General features: G+C 49.3%; 1 protein-coding gene across 6 annotated transcripts in view; it reads left to right on the top strand.

The window, feature by feature from the left end:
* PRPF3 (pre-mRNA processing factor 3) overlaps positions 1-15,517 on the top strand; it is a 142,313-nt gene that overhangs the window by 46,080 nt on the left and 80,716 nt on the right. For all 6 annotated transcript variants that reach the window (XM_069218562.1, XM_069218565.1, XM_069218563.1 and 3 more), the window contains one exon: positions 8,286-8,368. In XM_069218562.1, the coding sequence (XP_069074663.1) occupies positions 8,286-8,368 (83 nt within the window). The remainder of the gene's footprint in view (positions 1-8,285; positions 8,369-15,517) is intronic.

Genomic DNA, 15,517 nt, shown 5'->3' with positions numbered 1-15,517 from the left:
CTACAACTGCAGAAAATTCCAGGCCAGAAGAATAGCATCATCTGCGTATACAAATGGTGGTATCAATCGATAGCCAACTTTTGGTAGTTCAGTAGTGAATTGCATATGAGCTCATTCTAGACCATTTATGTACAGTGTGAATAAGAAAGGTGCGAGAACACACCCTGGGGAGGAACACACCCTTGTCTGACTCCCATTTTTTAAAAACTTGAAATGGCATAATACTTCCCTCTCCAGAACAAAATCGAACCCTGGCAGTTTTTGATAAAGATGATTTAATAAGTGAATAATATGCGAGTTAACACCCATAGAGGACATAATCTGCCACAATTTGGTGTGATTGACAGAATCAAAGGCACTGCTAAGATCCATGAAAGTAATAAAGATAAAACCTTTCTTGGCCTTTGTGTAATTAGTCTCTAATAGTTCAGGTTCAAACACATTTCAGGGATACCCAAGCCCTTTTTAAAACAATATTGTTGGTCAGAAATAATGGAGTGTTCTTCTGCCCAGTTTTCCAGCCTCTCTCACAGCACCCTGCCCAGAATTTTTACTGAGCTGGTGATTAAAGAAAGTAGGCTATAACATTGAGGTTCACATCTATCCCCTTTGTTAAAGACTGCGGCAATCGTTGTTCTAGACCAAGAGAAAGGGAGCCCACCCTTGCTGACAGCATTCACACATTAGTAATGGAGTCTACAGTGCATTAATGTATTTAAACAAACTAATAGAGACACTGCTCTCCCTGTGTGACTCCTAGTCAGTGCTAATTCGAGTTCATCTAGACCAAAAAAAACATACAAAAGTCATTGGAAATCCATAAAGTTTTTTTCTATAATAACTCCATTATCTTCTTCATGTGAGAAAATTCTGCTCTATGGACTATCCGTCGCTCCTAATGTAATGATGGGTAATTTTCCTCCCTGAAATACGGAAAATTGCTACAGACCAAATCAACCTTGAATCTTTAAGAGCAGTAGCTTTGACCAAATTTGCCCAGGCCCTCCTCCCTTATCGTAAACTTCTATGTTTTAACCCATATTTGTACAGGACTCTACAATGTGCACTTGCTGCGCAATCTTTAGAGTGCACTTTTAAAACCCTTTTCAAATTTGAGTGTGCCTTCTTAAATGTGTCACCAAACCGGCCATTGCAACATTTGCTCTGCAAGATGATATTTTTAGTTAATTTTGGGTTAAAGGTGAACAGGTATTTGCTAATGATTCAACTATCTCACTAGCGTTGGCAATTTCTGTTAGGCAGATTTTAAAGTTATCACTGTTCTAAAAAAAAATTAGGTCGGATATTTTTACATTTCAATCCCAGACCATTTGATATGAACCGCATTAGGTCTAATATATTATAGGGTAGTTCCTATCTTGAGGTCGAGAGTTCGAGGGATCCCCAGATTAAGATTTATTTCAGCCATTTTCTGGTCACTCAAACATGTAGGGGTAACCTTGAAATGTTCTTAAAATGGGACTGTGTTGTCTGCGATCAGTATGTGTAGCTCCTCTACCCATGAAGATGGTTAAGATCTCCTGACATCTAGGCTGAAAATTGCTAGCAACCTTCAGATTCAATGACTAAAATAAAGTAATTGAAGTAGCTCCATAGGCTCTATGCAAAAAATGTGTTTGTCCATTCCCCCATATCGTCTTCAAAACCAGACGGCTATTGAATCATACCTTTACAAATGGGCATATAAAAACCCCAACCTAAACAATATGTTCGATGGCATCTGTCGCTGTAGATACGCATGTTATGCAATAGCTCGCCATCTGGTGTTGGGCCGGAGTGTTACAAGTTGTTTTTCTTCGAAGAAGTCTTTCGAGTCACGGGACCGAGTGACTCCTCCTTTTGTCTCCATTGCGCATGGGCGTCGACTCCATCTTCGATTGTTTTTTTTCCGCCATCGGGTTCGGACGTGTTCCTGTCGCTCCGAGTTTCGGAACGGAAAATTAGCTAATTTCGGAAGATTTTCGTCGGTATTGTTGCGTTCGGGATCGGCGTACTTAGGTTCCACACCGCATCGAAGATCGAAGAGCTCCGGTGCCCTTCGGGGTAGTTTTTCGATCCCCCGTCGGGGCCTGGTCGGCCCGACCGCGTGCTGAAGAACGCCGATGGAACGGACCCCGTTCCGTTTCTGCCCCAAATGCCACAATAAATACCCCTACACAGACCAACACTTGGTCTGCAACCTGTGCCTGTCACCTGAGCACAGCGAAGATACCTGCGAGGCCTGTCGTGCGTTCCGGTCCCGAAAAACACTCCGAGACCGTCGAGCCAGAAGACTTCAGATGGCGTCCGCACCGACAGCCCAACGGGAGTTCGAGGAACAGGAAGAGGAAGGTACCTTCTCGATCCAAGACTCAGACTCCGAAGGATTCGACGATACACAAACCGTGAGTAAGACGTCGAAAACCACACAGAGAAACATTTACAAGGCCCAGGGGACGCCACTGCCATCCGGCCATGGCTCCACCCATAAATTCGGTGACCGACCGTCGGCACCGAAAAAGGCCCAAACAGTGCCGAGATCGTCCGACTCCGGTCGAGACACCGGCACGCAGCCTTCTCGGGACCGAGAAAGTGCTGGAGACAAGCCTCGACACCGAGATGCCGGTGTGGACACGGCTCGACGCCGAGACAGCGGCACCGAAACAGATCGACGCCGAGAAGTTTCGGCCCCGAAAAAGAAAAAAGTCACCTCGGAGCCGAAAAAACACGCAGACAGGGTTTCGATGCCGAAACAAACTGCAAGCGACCCAGCTTCAGGCTCTTATACAGAAGAGCACTCGCTAACCTCCCAAATGCAGAAGCATAGGTTTGAGGAAGAGCTACAAGCAACTGATGTGGACCATACGCAAAAGCGTATCTTCATACAGCAGGGGACAGGAAAAATAAGCACCCTTCCCCCCATTAGGAGAAAGAGAAGGTTGGAGTTCCAGACTGAACAGACACCACAACCAAAAGTGGTGAAAAGAGTTACCCCACCACCCTCTCCTCCGCCCGTGATTAACGTCTCACCAGCACAAACTCCATCACACTCCCCAGCTCACACCACCATGAGCCAGGGTGACCAAGATCAGGACGCATGGGACCTATACGACGCCCCAGTGTCAGATAACAGTCCGGAGGCATACCCTACGAAGCCATCTCCACCAGAAGACAGCACCGCATATTCTCAGGTGGTGGCTAGAGCAGCACAATTTCACAACGTAAGCCTCCACTCAGAACAGGTCGAGGATGATTTTTTATTCAACACACTCTCCACCACCCACAGCTCATACCAAAGCCTGCCTATGCTCCCTGGTATGCTCCGGCACGCAAAAGACATCTTTAAGGAGCCGGTCAAAAGTAGGGCCATCACACCAAGGGTGGAAAAAAAGTATAAGGCGCCTCCTACAGACCCGGTTTTCATCACTACACAGCTGCCACCAGACTGTCGTTGTAGGAGCAGCTAGGAAAAGGGCCAACTCTCACACATCTGGAGATGCACCACCCCCAGATAAAGAAAGCCGCAAGTTCGATGCAGCTGGTAAGAGTCGCAGCACAAGCTGCAAACCAGTGGCGCATCGCGAACTCCCAGGCACTACTTGCGCGCTATGACAGAGCCCACTGGGACGAGATGCAACATCTCATTGAACATCTGCCCAAGGACTTACAAAATAGGGCAAAACAAGTGGTTGAGGAGGGACAGGCCATTTCCAACAACCAGATCCGCTCCTCCATGGACGCTGCAGATACAGCTGCACGGACAATTAATACATCTGTAACTATCAGAAGGCATGCATGGCTCCGAACGTCTGGATTTAAACCAGAGATTCAACAAGCAGTTCTCAATATGCCCTTTAATGAAAAAGAACTGTTCGGTCCAGAAGTGGACACAGCGATTGAGAAACTCAAAAAAGATACGGACACTGCCAAAGCCATGGGCGCACTCTATTCCCCGCAGAGCAGAGGGAATTACAGCACATTCCGTAAAACGCCCTTTCGAGGGGGGTTTCGGGGTCAAAGCACACAAGCCAGCACCTCACAAGCCACACCGTCCAGTTACCAGGGACAGTATAGAGGAGGTTTTCGGGGACAATATAGAGGAGGGCAATTCCCTAGAAATAGAGGAAGATTTCAAAGCCCCAAAACCCCTGCTACTAAACAGTGACTCACATGTCACTCACCCCCTCCACACAACACCAGTGGGGGGAAGAATAGGTCATTATTACAAAGCATGGGAGGAAATCACTACAGACACTTGGGTTCTAGCAATTATCCAACATGGTTATTGCATAGAATTTCTACAATTCCCTCCAAACATACCACCAAAAGCACAAAATTTAACAACACACCATTCCAATCTCCTGGAGATAGAAGTGCAGGCACTATTGCAAAAGAATGCAATCGAATTAGTGCCAAACACACAAATAAACACAGGAGTTTACTCACTGTACTTTCTGATACCAAAGAAGGACAAAACGCTGAGACCAATCCTAGACCTCAGAGTAGTGAACACTTTCATCAAATCAGACCACTTCCACATGGTCACACTACAAGAAGTATTGCCATTGCTAAAACTACACGACTACATGGCAACTTTAGACCTCAAGGATGCTTATTTCCATATACCAATACACCCATCGCACAGGAAATACCTAAGGTTTGTATTCAAAGGAATACATTACCAATTCAAAGTACTGCCTTTCGGATTAACAACCGCACCAAGAGTCTTTACCAAATGTCTAGCGGTAGTCGCTGCACACATAAGAAGGCAGCAAATACATGTGTTCCCATATTTGGACGACTGGCTAATCAAGGCCCATTCGTTCATACAGTGCTCAAATCACACAAATCAGATCATACAAACCCTCTTCAAACTCGGGTTCACCGTCAACTTCACAAAATCCAACATTCTGCCGCGCAAGGTACAACAATACCTAGGAGCCATAATAGACACATCAAAGGGAGTAGCCACTCCAAGTCCACAAAGAATTCTAAATTTCAACACCATCATACAACGCATGTATCCAACACAAAAGGTACAGGCAAAGATGGTATTACAACTCCTAGGCATGATGTCTTCATGCATAGCCATTGTCCCAAACGCAAGACTGCACATGAGGCCCTTACAACAATGCCTAGCATCACAGTGGTCTCAAGCACAGGGTCACCTTCTAGATCTGGTGTTAATAGACCGCCAAACTTACCTCTCGCTCCTGTGGTGGAACAACATAAATTTAGACAAGGGGCGGCCTTTCCAAGACCCAGTGCCACAATACGTAATAACAACAGATGCTTCCATGACAGGGTGGGGAGCACACCTCGATCAACACAGCATACAAGGACAATGGAACGTACATCAAACAAAACTGCATATCAATCACCTAGAACTTCTAGCAGTTTTTCAAGCACTAAAAGCTTTCCAACCAATAATAGTTCACAAATACATTCTCGTCAAAACAGACAACATGACAACAATGTATTATCTAAACAAGCAGGGGGGGACGCACTCCACGCAGTTAAGCCTGCTAGCACAAAAGATTTGGCATTGGGCAATTCACAACCAAATTCGCCTAATAGCACAGTTTATACCAGGGATCCAAAATCAACTCGCAGACAATCTCTCTCGAGATCACCAACAGGTCCACGAATGGGAAATTCACCCCCAAATTCTGAACACTTATTTCAAACTCTGGGGAACACCTCAGATAGACTTGTTTGCGACAAGGGAGAACGCAAAATGCCAAAACTTCGCATCCAGATACCCACACAAACAATCCCAAGGCAATGCCCTATGGATGAACTGGTCAGGGATATTTGCTTACGCTTTTCCTCCTCTCCCTCTCCTTCCTTACCTGGTAAACAAACTCAGTCAAAGCAAACTCAAACTCATATTGATAGCACCAACTTGGGCAAGGCAACCCTGGTACACAACGCTGCTAGACCTATCAGTGGTACCCTGCATCAAATTGCCCAACAGGCCAGATCTGTTGACACAGCACAACCAAAAGATCAGACACCCAGATCCAGCATCGCTGAATCTAGCAATCTGGCTCCTGAAATCCTAGAATTCGGGCACTTACAACTTACCCAAGAATGTATGGAAGTCATAAAACAAGCCAGAAGGCCATCCACCAGGCACTGCTATGCAAGTAAATGGAAGAGGTTTGTTTGCTACTGCCATATTAATCAAATACAACCATTACACACACCTCCAGAACATGTAGTGGGTTACTTGCTTCACTTACAAAAATCTAACCTAGCTTTCTCTTCCATTAAAATACACCTTGCAGCAATATCTGCATACCTGCAGACTACCTATTCAACTTCCCTATATAAGATACCAGTCATTAAAGCATTCATGGAGGGCCTTAGGAGAATTATACCACCAAGAACACCACCTGTTCCTTCATGGAACCTAAATGTTGTCCTAACTAGACTTATGGGTCCACCTTTTGAACCCATGCACTCCTGCGACATACAGTTCCTAACCTGGAAGGTGGCATTTCTCATCGCCATTACTTCCCTAAGAAGAGTAAGCGAGATTCAGGCGTTTACAATACAGGAACCTTTTATACAACTACACAAAAATAAAGTCGTCCTAAGGACCAATCCTAAATTTTTGCCAAAGGTTATTTCACCGTTCCATCTAAATCAAACAGTGGAACTTCCAGTGTTCTTTCCACAGCCAGATACCGTAGCTGAAAGGGCACTACATACATTAGATGTCAAAAGAGCATTGATGTATTACATTGACAGAACAAAAAACATCAGAAAGACTAAACAACTCTTTATTGCATTTCAAAAACCTCATGCAGGAAACCCAATTTCAAAACAAGGTATAGCCAGATGGATAGTTAAATGCATCCAAATCTGCTACCTTAAAGCTAAACGACAGCTGCCCGTTACACCAAGGGCACATTCAACCAGAAAGAAAGGTGCTACCATGGCCTTTCTAGGAAACATCCCAATGCAAGAAATATGTAAGGCAGCCACATGGTCTACGCCTCACACATTCACCAAGCACTACTGTGTAGACGTGTTATCCGCACAACAAGCCACAGTAGGTCAAGCCGTATTAAGAACATTATTTCAGACTACTTCCACTCCTACAGGCTGATCCACCGCTTTTTGGGGAAATAACTGCTTACTAGTCTATGCATAACATGCGTATCTACAGCGACAGATGCCATCGAACTGAAAATGTCACTTACCCAGTGTACATCTGTTCGTGGCATCAGTCGCAGTAGATTCGCATGTGCTCACCCGCCTCCCCGGGAGCCTGTAGCAGTTTGGAAGTTACCTTCAATTATTTATATATGTATCATCTCAACCTTAAATAGGTGCATACTTAGTCACTCCATTGCATGGGCACTATTACTACAATTCAACTCCTACCTCACCCTCTGCGGGGAAAAACAATCGAAGATGGAGTCGACGCCCATGCGCAATGGAGACAAAAGGAGGAGTCACTCGGTCCCGTGACTCGAAAGACTTCTTCGAAGAAAAACAACTTGTAACACTCCGGCCCAACACCAGATGGCGAGCTATTGCATAACATGCGAATCTACTGCGACTGATGCCACGAACAGATGTACACTGGGTAAGTGACATTTTCAATACGTTCTTCTTTGAAGGAGTGTTTACCAAAGGCTGAGTCTAAGGCTACCAGTATATCAATATTTGTACTAAAACGGTTATTTTTGTAATTAATTAAAGTGAAATCACTATCTGTATCAATTCTTAATCAAAGCAGTTCAAAGTTGCGATTATCGTGAACAAACCATCTACATTTTCGTGACCGAAGACTGGGGACCAGATTAGCTAGCCCTCCTTTTTGCATGCCCTCCTCTGGCACGTTGAGCAGGGGTAATGTATGTTATAAATCCATTGACATGGAATGTATTAAGTGCCCACGCCTCTTGAAGATAAACAATACTAAAACTTACAATGGCGGCCAGTCAGTGCGCTCCTGTGTAAATCAGCGATTGCACTTGTAAATTGTGTGGGGTAAAAAACTTGCTTCTTTAAAAACCATGCTGTTGCACGGCTCCCCATTCATACCTTCACAGCCCTTGCCATGAATGGATGCATATGTGTTGCAGGAACTAGAAACCTCTGTTTTGGAAATGTACTAGTCTGTTGTAGGGGCCAACTCGGATATATTGGATAATAGGTGAGTTTTAGGGGGGATATTTTGTATGAATGTGTCATGGCTTTAAGAGGAGCATTGCGTATTTTAGTGAAACTTAACCTTGAACTTAAAGATTTTTTTATTTTATTTTTAGAAATGAAGAAACATTATCTATAAGAAACGATTTCTTCGGAATCACAAACTTGGTGGAGCACCCTGCGCAGCTGAACCCCCCAGGTAATCTTGTAGAACACTAACCATGCTGCCTAAGAGAAGTAGGAGAAAAGCATGTAGGACATGAATGAAATTGTTGCTGCCTAGGCAGCATGCATGAAAAGTTAAGTCAAGCACTGTCTCTTTTAAGGTCAACCCAGTTTTGTTTTCACTACGTGTGAGAATGACCCCCAGAACACTGATGGGGGGGGGGGGGGGTTTGATAATGTTTTTTGCGAAGTTTTCACTAAATCTGATTCTGTGGGGGCCTGGCTATGGGCGTCAAAATGGCGGTCGCACTCTGAGAGTGCTCTGGACCCCTCCGTCATCCGCCTGAAACCTACCACCACATTTGATCCTTTTCTATCCCAACCGGGATTCGGAGGCTGCCTCGGTGCCCCCTGGCTCCTGTAGATCCGACTCCGGGGCTCTGGGGTGCCTAAATACCGTTGAGGGCGAGACTGTCTCGGAGGCCGGACTGCGTCTGAGGAGGGAGCCGCCTGACGCTCCGCGCCGTGACGCGAGCTCCCGGGCAGACTCTGCGGGCTGCTGGGGCTGCCGAGACTGCGTCGAGGCGAGCGCACTGTAGAGGTGAGGAAGCACAGAGGGGCGATGTGGAGCCCCCGGCCTCACGTGGGGCCTCGCCCTCGAGACTTGATCTGACGACTGGGGGAGACCTCGGCCCACCGTGGGGCGAAGCCTAAATCACAGGATATTATTGGGGAGAGAGCGGGGGAGCCAGGAGACCCATTCCCCTCCCACTCAGAGGCCGCGGCGACGGGGACTCGGGCATTGGAGGGGGTCCCCCATCGACTTGCATCAGAGCGGGCGCCAACTGCCCTGGTCTCACCCTGAGGCGATACTCCGTGAAGCGCGGAAGCAACAACAAGGTCGTCTGGTGGTGGGTCGACGCTCCGAAGGAGCCCGACGGCTAACCACCCCCTTGGCTGAGCACCTGAAGAGGCAGGGAGCCCCCCACCTACTGGCTTGATCCTGGGGCCCAACGCGATAAAGTACGAGAGACTCTGTCTCTCCCATGGAATAGCTGGATGTCCTGGTGCCTCCACCGGTGAGTGTTCCCCGACTCCAGGGTGCCCCTCTGACCGGACTCTTTCCCCCCCCCCCCCCAGGGGTGATTGAATTGACTAGGAGCCGCCCCGGAGAGAAGAGACACGAGATCCTTGACACAACTAAGCTTCATTCCCACGGGGGCGTAACTGCGCCTGCACTACCCCTCGGACACCATGGGCAAGGACAGAGCTTCTAAGCAGGCACAACCGTCCCAGCAGAGGATTGATCAATTTACCACACCAACGGCCCTCCGGACTGGAGGTGATGCTCCACCTACTGACCAGGCCGCTGACTGGGTCAATGCCATCCTGCTTGCAATCCAAACCTCACAACGAGCAGTGGAGTCCAAGATTGGAGAGGTGTGAGAAGAGATGGGCCTCGTGAGACAAGATCTTAGAAACGCAGTGGGCTGAATTACAGAGGTAGAGACCCGTGTCTTGCAGACGGAGGATGACTTGGCCGATCTGAGATCCAAGGTGGCACAACTGCAAACACGGTCTGGAGAACTCCACCGCAGAGCGGAAGATGCTGAGAACCGCTCCAGGCGCAACAACCTGCGCTTCGTTGCCGTACCGGAGGGAGCCGAGGACGGCAAAACCGCCGAATTTCTGGAAAACTGGATTAAATCCTGGATGCCGGAGAACTCTTTCACCATGGTTTGCGATAGAACGAGCGCACAGTGCCTTGGCCCTGCGATCCCCACCGGGCAGCCCCCGACGACCCTTGATAGCGCGCTTCTTCAACTTTAAGGATCGTGATGCCATCCTCAGGGAAGCCAGGCATTCCCCCGACCTCCTTTGGGACAATCAGAAAATTTAGATTTTCCCTGACTACACCCGCGAAGTCTAAACTAAGCGCCGATCATACGAACAAGTGAAGCAGAAGCTGAGAGCGATGCAACTTTCCTATATGCTCCTCTTCCCGGCACACCTGAAGGTAATACTGGCCGATAAGGCACACTTCTTTGAATCACCCGAGGAGGCGTGGGATTGTCTGACGGAGGAGGGTCTGGGGAACCGAAGGGGCCCAGCTGGTCCATCCGAGAGATCCCAGGGGATGGGTCCGGACGCACGAGTGGACACGCGTAGAGGCCGGAAGCGTACCAGGTCTAGACGTGGTAGACTCAAGAGCTCCAGCATCCGAACAGACAAGGACTCCCACCCTGCCTGGGATCCCCTGCTGGGGGAGGGGCCGGTGGATCGCCCGGAGGATCGAGCCATGGGAGAGGAAAAGAGAGACGATTGTCTGAGCCAATCCCCCGAACTTGGTTGATGGTGACCCCGCACATGCTGGACTCCGGCTCGCTGGGGCCCACCGGCTGTACCAGGTACCGCCCCGCACACGCAGAGCAGGGTCACACCTATGACGACACTATGTTGTGCACCCCAGCGACTTTATGAAGGGTAGGGGTTTCTCGCTAATTAATTGCAATTGATCTGACACATAGGAGGGGTCCACCACTCCACTCAATGGTAGTCTACACGGCTGTATTACCCCGGTTGGGCTCTGGGGCGACAGATGCTTCGAGGGTAGAAGTATGGGGTGGGGGGAGGTTGGGGAGTTTAAAGCTCACGTTAGGGCTTAGTGTAGTGGTTATGATAAGTTACTGTTGCAACACCGACACCTACCGTATAGATCCTTTTCAGTCAATATGTCCATCTCTGGGTCCCTGGTCGAGTCCTTAATTTCCCACCACACAGACATGACACAAGTAGGTACCTCTCTGACACAGATTCTCTCATGGAATGTCAACGGCCTCCTGGATAAAATCAAAAGATCTGCAGTGTTTAGCACATTGCGAAGATATGCCCCTTCGGTGGTCCTCCTAGAGGAGACCCATCTACTTGGAACCAAATGCTCCATTCTAGCATGGGGGCTTTGACAAGGTTTTTCATGCAGGCTTCTCAAGAGGCTCCAGGGGGGTGGCCATTCTATTCCATCGCTCGCTACCCATAGTAGTTACCTCCACTATATCGGACCCACAGGGTAGATTTGTAGCGGTGACCGGTACATTACACGGATCACCGGTTAATTTTGTATGTGCATACGCTCCCCCAGCCGGCTTCGACGCCTTCTTACTAACTCTCCGCCGGATACTCATTGGCCTCCCGCAAGGACTCACACTTGTTGGAGGAGATTTTAACTCTGTCCTAGACCCTAAGCTAGACGTATCCGGACCTATCTCCTCCACCCGAGCTGGGAGAGCAACCAACTTAAGCGGGTGGACGACAGGATTAGGGCTGTGTGGGGTATGGAGGACATGGCACCCCAGATCACGGCAATACACACACACCTCAGCGGCTCACCACTCTCAGGCAAGAATTGACCTTGTGTTTATGCCTGCACTAGACATCTCTAGAGTCACTGGCGCTGAGATATTACCCTGGGGAGTCTCAGACCACTCCCCAGTACGAATCCGACTGGGGAGCGCAGCCCCCAATCAGCGCCCCACGTGGCACATGAATGCATGGTACCTACAGGACAATGATTATACCACCTTACCCAATATTTTGACCAAAACTTGGGGTCCGTACAATCCCCGGGCACGATCTGGGTGGCATGTAAAGCCACACTTAGAGGCTACGCTAAACACCGCGTGTGTGCCCGTGAATAAGCACGAGACCAGCAGGTGACAGCCCTTGAAGCCAGAGCCCTGGCGCTAGAGCGGTCTGTGACCACCGCCACATCAGCTTCCGTTTTGAGACGCCTAACAGTGATTAGAGAAGAAATAAAGCAACTGGTGCTTGAAGCCGCAAAGCACACCTGGAGGGCTTCGCCAGCTCATGTGTACGGATGGGGCGATAAAAACGGCAAACTCCTTCACTGGTTGGCCACGCGCCCACTAGCCGACAGAATTATCCCCGAGGTCGAGGACAGGGCGGGCTTGGTCGCGAGAACTCCCAGTGAAATTGTGGGGTGTTTTTGCCTCCTATTACGCTCAACTATACGCGGTGCGCCCCCGTCCACTAGCTGAAAGGGAGTCCCCCCTTCTAGACGATATCACCCTTCCCAGAATTCCGCAGGCGACCAGGGAAATCCTGGACGAAGCCATAACCCTGGCCGAAATCACGACGGCCATAGCTGGCCTGGCGTCAGGTAAAACACCTGGGCCAGACGGCTTTCCGTCTGAGCTCTACAATAGATGCGGGGACATTTTAGGCCCCCACCTGCTTAACATGTTTAATGAAGCAGAGAAGATCGTCCGTTTCCCCGCTGGAATAGACCAAGCCACAATAGTGGTGATCCCTAAGACCCAGCCACCCTCACGCGACCATTCGGCTTATAGACCAATCTCCCTGCTGAACGCCGAAATTAAGGTGCTATCGACCTTGCTTGCTACAAGGCTGAGAGTGGTGCTCCCCTCACTGGTACATCCAGATCAATGTGGCTTTATGCCCTCTCGCAGCACCAGACACTGCATTAGGAGACTGCACGTCGCAGTGGCTCAACGCAACACCCTGACCGGGTCCCCCCTCGCCCTCCTCCTGATAGACTTTGAAAAAGCCTTTGATACGGTGGACTGGTCATATCTAGAACAAATCCTAAGAAAGAATGGATTTGGACCCAAATTTCGAGGCCTTCTAAAACTACTTTACTCCAACCCAACCGCCCGTATTCAGGTAAACGGGGTGGCGCCTGATCCATTCCCTATCAGTCGCGGGACCCGTCTGGGATGTCCGTTGTCGCCGTTGCTCTTTGCCCTCGCGATTGAACCATTAGTTATGCTGTTGAGAGAGGACCCACTGGTAACGGGCTGGGCATGGCCCACGGGCCCGGAAGACCGGGTAGCATTGTACGCGGACGACGTCCTCCTTTTACCTTTCCAACCTAGCGATGAGTGGCCTGCGAGTCTTAGAACTCCTGGACCTCTTCTCACAGGCCTCTGGACTAACCCTAAATCCCAGTAAATCCCTGCTGATCCCCTTACACCCCTCTAGAGATTGCATAAGCTGGCAGAAAATCATTCCAATCCGCCGCAACAGTTCTAAATATCTAGGGGTCCACATATCTCTGCTCCCCGAGCTAACATGGGAACTAAACATCACACCGCTCCTTAAGAAGTGTAAAAAAGATCTTCAGCGCTGGTGGAACCTACCACTCAACACACTGGGCAGAGTTGCACTATGCAAAATGATGATACTCCCCAGTTTCCTATACCAGCTGCAAAACTTCCTGCACCCAATCCCCCGGAAGTGGTTTAACGAAATCGAAACGACGGCACACCAATTTCTATGGTACGGCTCCCGACCCAAATTGTCCCTTGTTACATGTCAAAGGGACATCTACGAGGGGGGACTAGGAATGTCCAACATTTATTTTTATTATCTGGCCATGCGCCTACTGGTGATTAACGACTGGCTGTCGGGAGGCTGGACAGACCCCGCATACAGACTGGAACTTCAGGCGATGGGATACAACGGGTTCTTCGATGCTCTATACGGGGGAGCGATCCCACAGACCATCCCTGAGGTCACCAGGCTGGTGTTTACGGGGTGGCGAGCAGCACAAAGAGTCACGGGGTGGTGGTCTCGCCTAACTCAGCAGACTCCTCTTTGGCAGGGGAAATGGCTGAGGGAAGTTACCACACTTGATGGGTTCCGGAAATGGGACATTATAGGGATATCTACACTGGGCGACATCTGGGGTGATTCACAAATCCGGTCCTTTGAGGAGCTTGAGAAAATACACTCCTTAAACAATACCCAGTTTCACAAATATCTACAACTCAGGCATGCTTTACTAGTACAAGTACGGCCAGGGGACAACATCCCAGAATACAGCCCACTGGAGGCGAAGGTCATGATGGGACACCTAAACAAAGGGGGAATCTCCCGGATCTACCGCTCTATCCTTGCGAATACATCCCCCCCCCCTCTCCCCCCTCGAGAAGCTTTGCCAGAAATGGGAGGGACGGGTGGGCTCCATAGAGGACTTAGATTGGAGAGAAGCACTAACAGCCCCTCGAACTCTGGCCATATCTACACGATTTCAGTTGCTACAAACCCTTTACCTACACTCAGCCTACCTTACCCCTAAAAGGCTCCACCGAGCTAATCTCCGGCCCACAGACGAGTGCCCCCGTTGTTTTCAACTGGGAGCTGACTTCTTTCATATGGTCTGGACCTGCCAAATTATAGAGTCATATTGGAGGTCAATTACGGGGGAGATCTCCGAGGTTCTACAAACAGCGGTAGAGCTATCCCTGATACCACTCTTGCTGGGGGCCATGGGGGAGATGGGGCTAAACAGAGCGAATCGGACCTTCCTGGGAGTGGCCTGCCTGGTGTCAAAAAGAGACATCATGTTCGAATGGAAGGCCGCAAAAGCGCCGACCCTCACCAAATGGAGACAAGGAATGGACTGGTGTGCAAGATGTGAAAAACCTGTGTTCGATGGCATGTGTAGCTGCAGATACACATGTTGTGCATAGTCCGCCGTCTGGTGTTGGGTCGGAGTGTTACAAGTTGTTTTTCTTAGAAGAAGTCTTTTCGAGTCACGAGACCGAGGGACTCCTCCTCCTTTGTTCCATTGCGCATGGGCGTCGACTCCATGTTAGATTGTTTTTTTTTCCGCCATCGGGTTCGGACGTGTTCCTTTTCGCTCTGGGTTTCGGGACGGAAAGATAGTCAAAACTTCGGAAAACTACGTCGGTATTGTTTCGTTCGGTATCGGGTTAGAATAGAATCGACACCGAATCGTGAAGAGCTCCGGTAGCCCTTCAGGGTAATTTCGATCCCCCGTCGGGGCCTGGTCGGCCCGACCGCGTGTAAGATCGACACTGATGGAACGGACCCCGTTCCGATTCTGTCCTAAATGCCACAATAAATATCCATATACAGACCAACATTTGGTCTGTAACCTGTGCCTGTCGCCCGAGCACAGGGAAGAGACGTGTGAGGCCTGTCGTGCGTTTCGGTCCCGAAAAACGCTCCGTGACCGGCGAGCCAGAAGATTGCAGATGGCGGCCACGCCGACAGGACAACGAGGGTTCGAGGAACATGGAGAAGAAGAGGAAGCCTTCTCCATTCATGAATCGGACTCGGAATAACTCGACGTCGAAGAAACCATGAGTAAGACGTCGAAGCAAGCACCACACAAGAA

Source organism: Pleurodeles waltl, chromosome 12 (assembly GCF_031143425.1).
Source record: "Pleurodeles waltl isolate 20211129_DDA chromosome 12, aPleWal1.hap1.20221129, whole genome shotgun sequence".
NCBI classification, from domain to species: domain Eukaryota; kingdom Metazoa; phylum Chordata; class Amphibia; order Caudata; family Salamandridae; genus Pleurodeles; species Pleurodeles waltl.
This window is presented reverse-complemented; position numbering and strand designations above follow the sequence as displayed.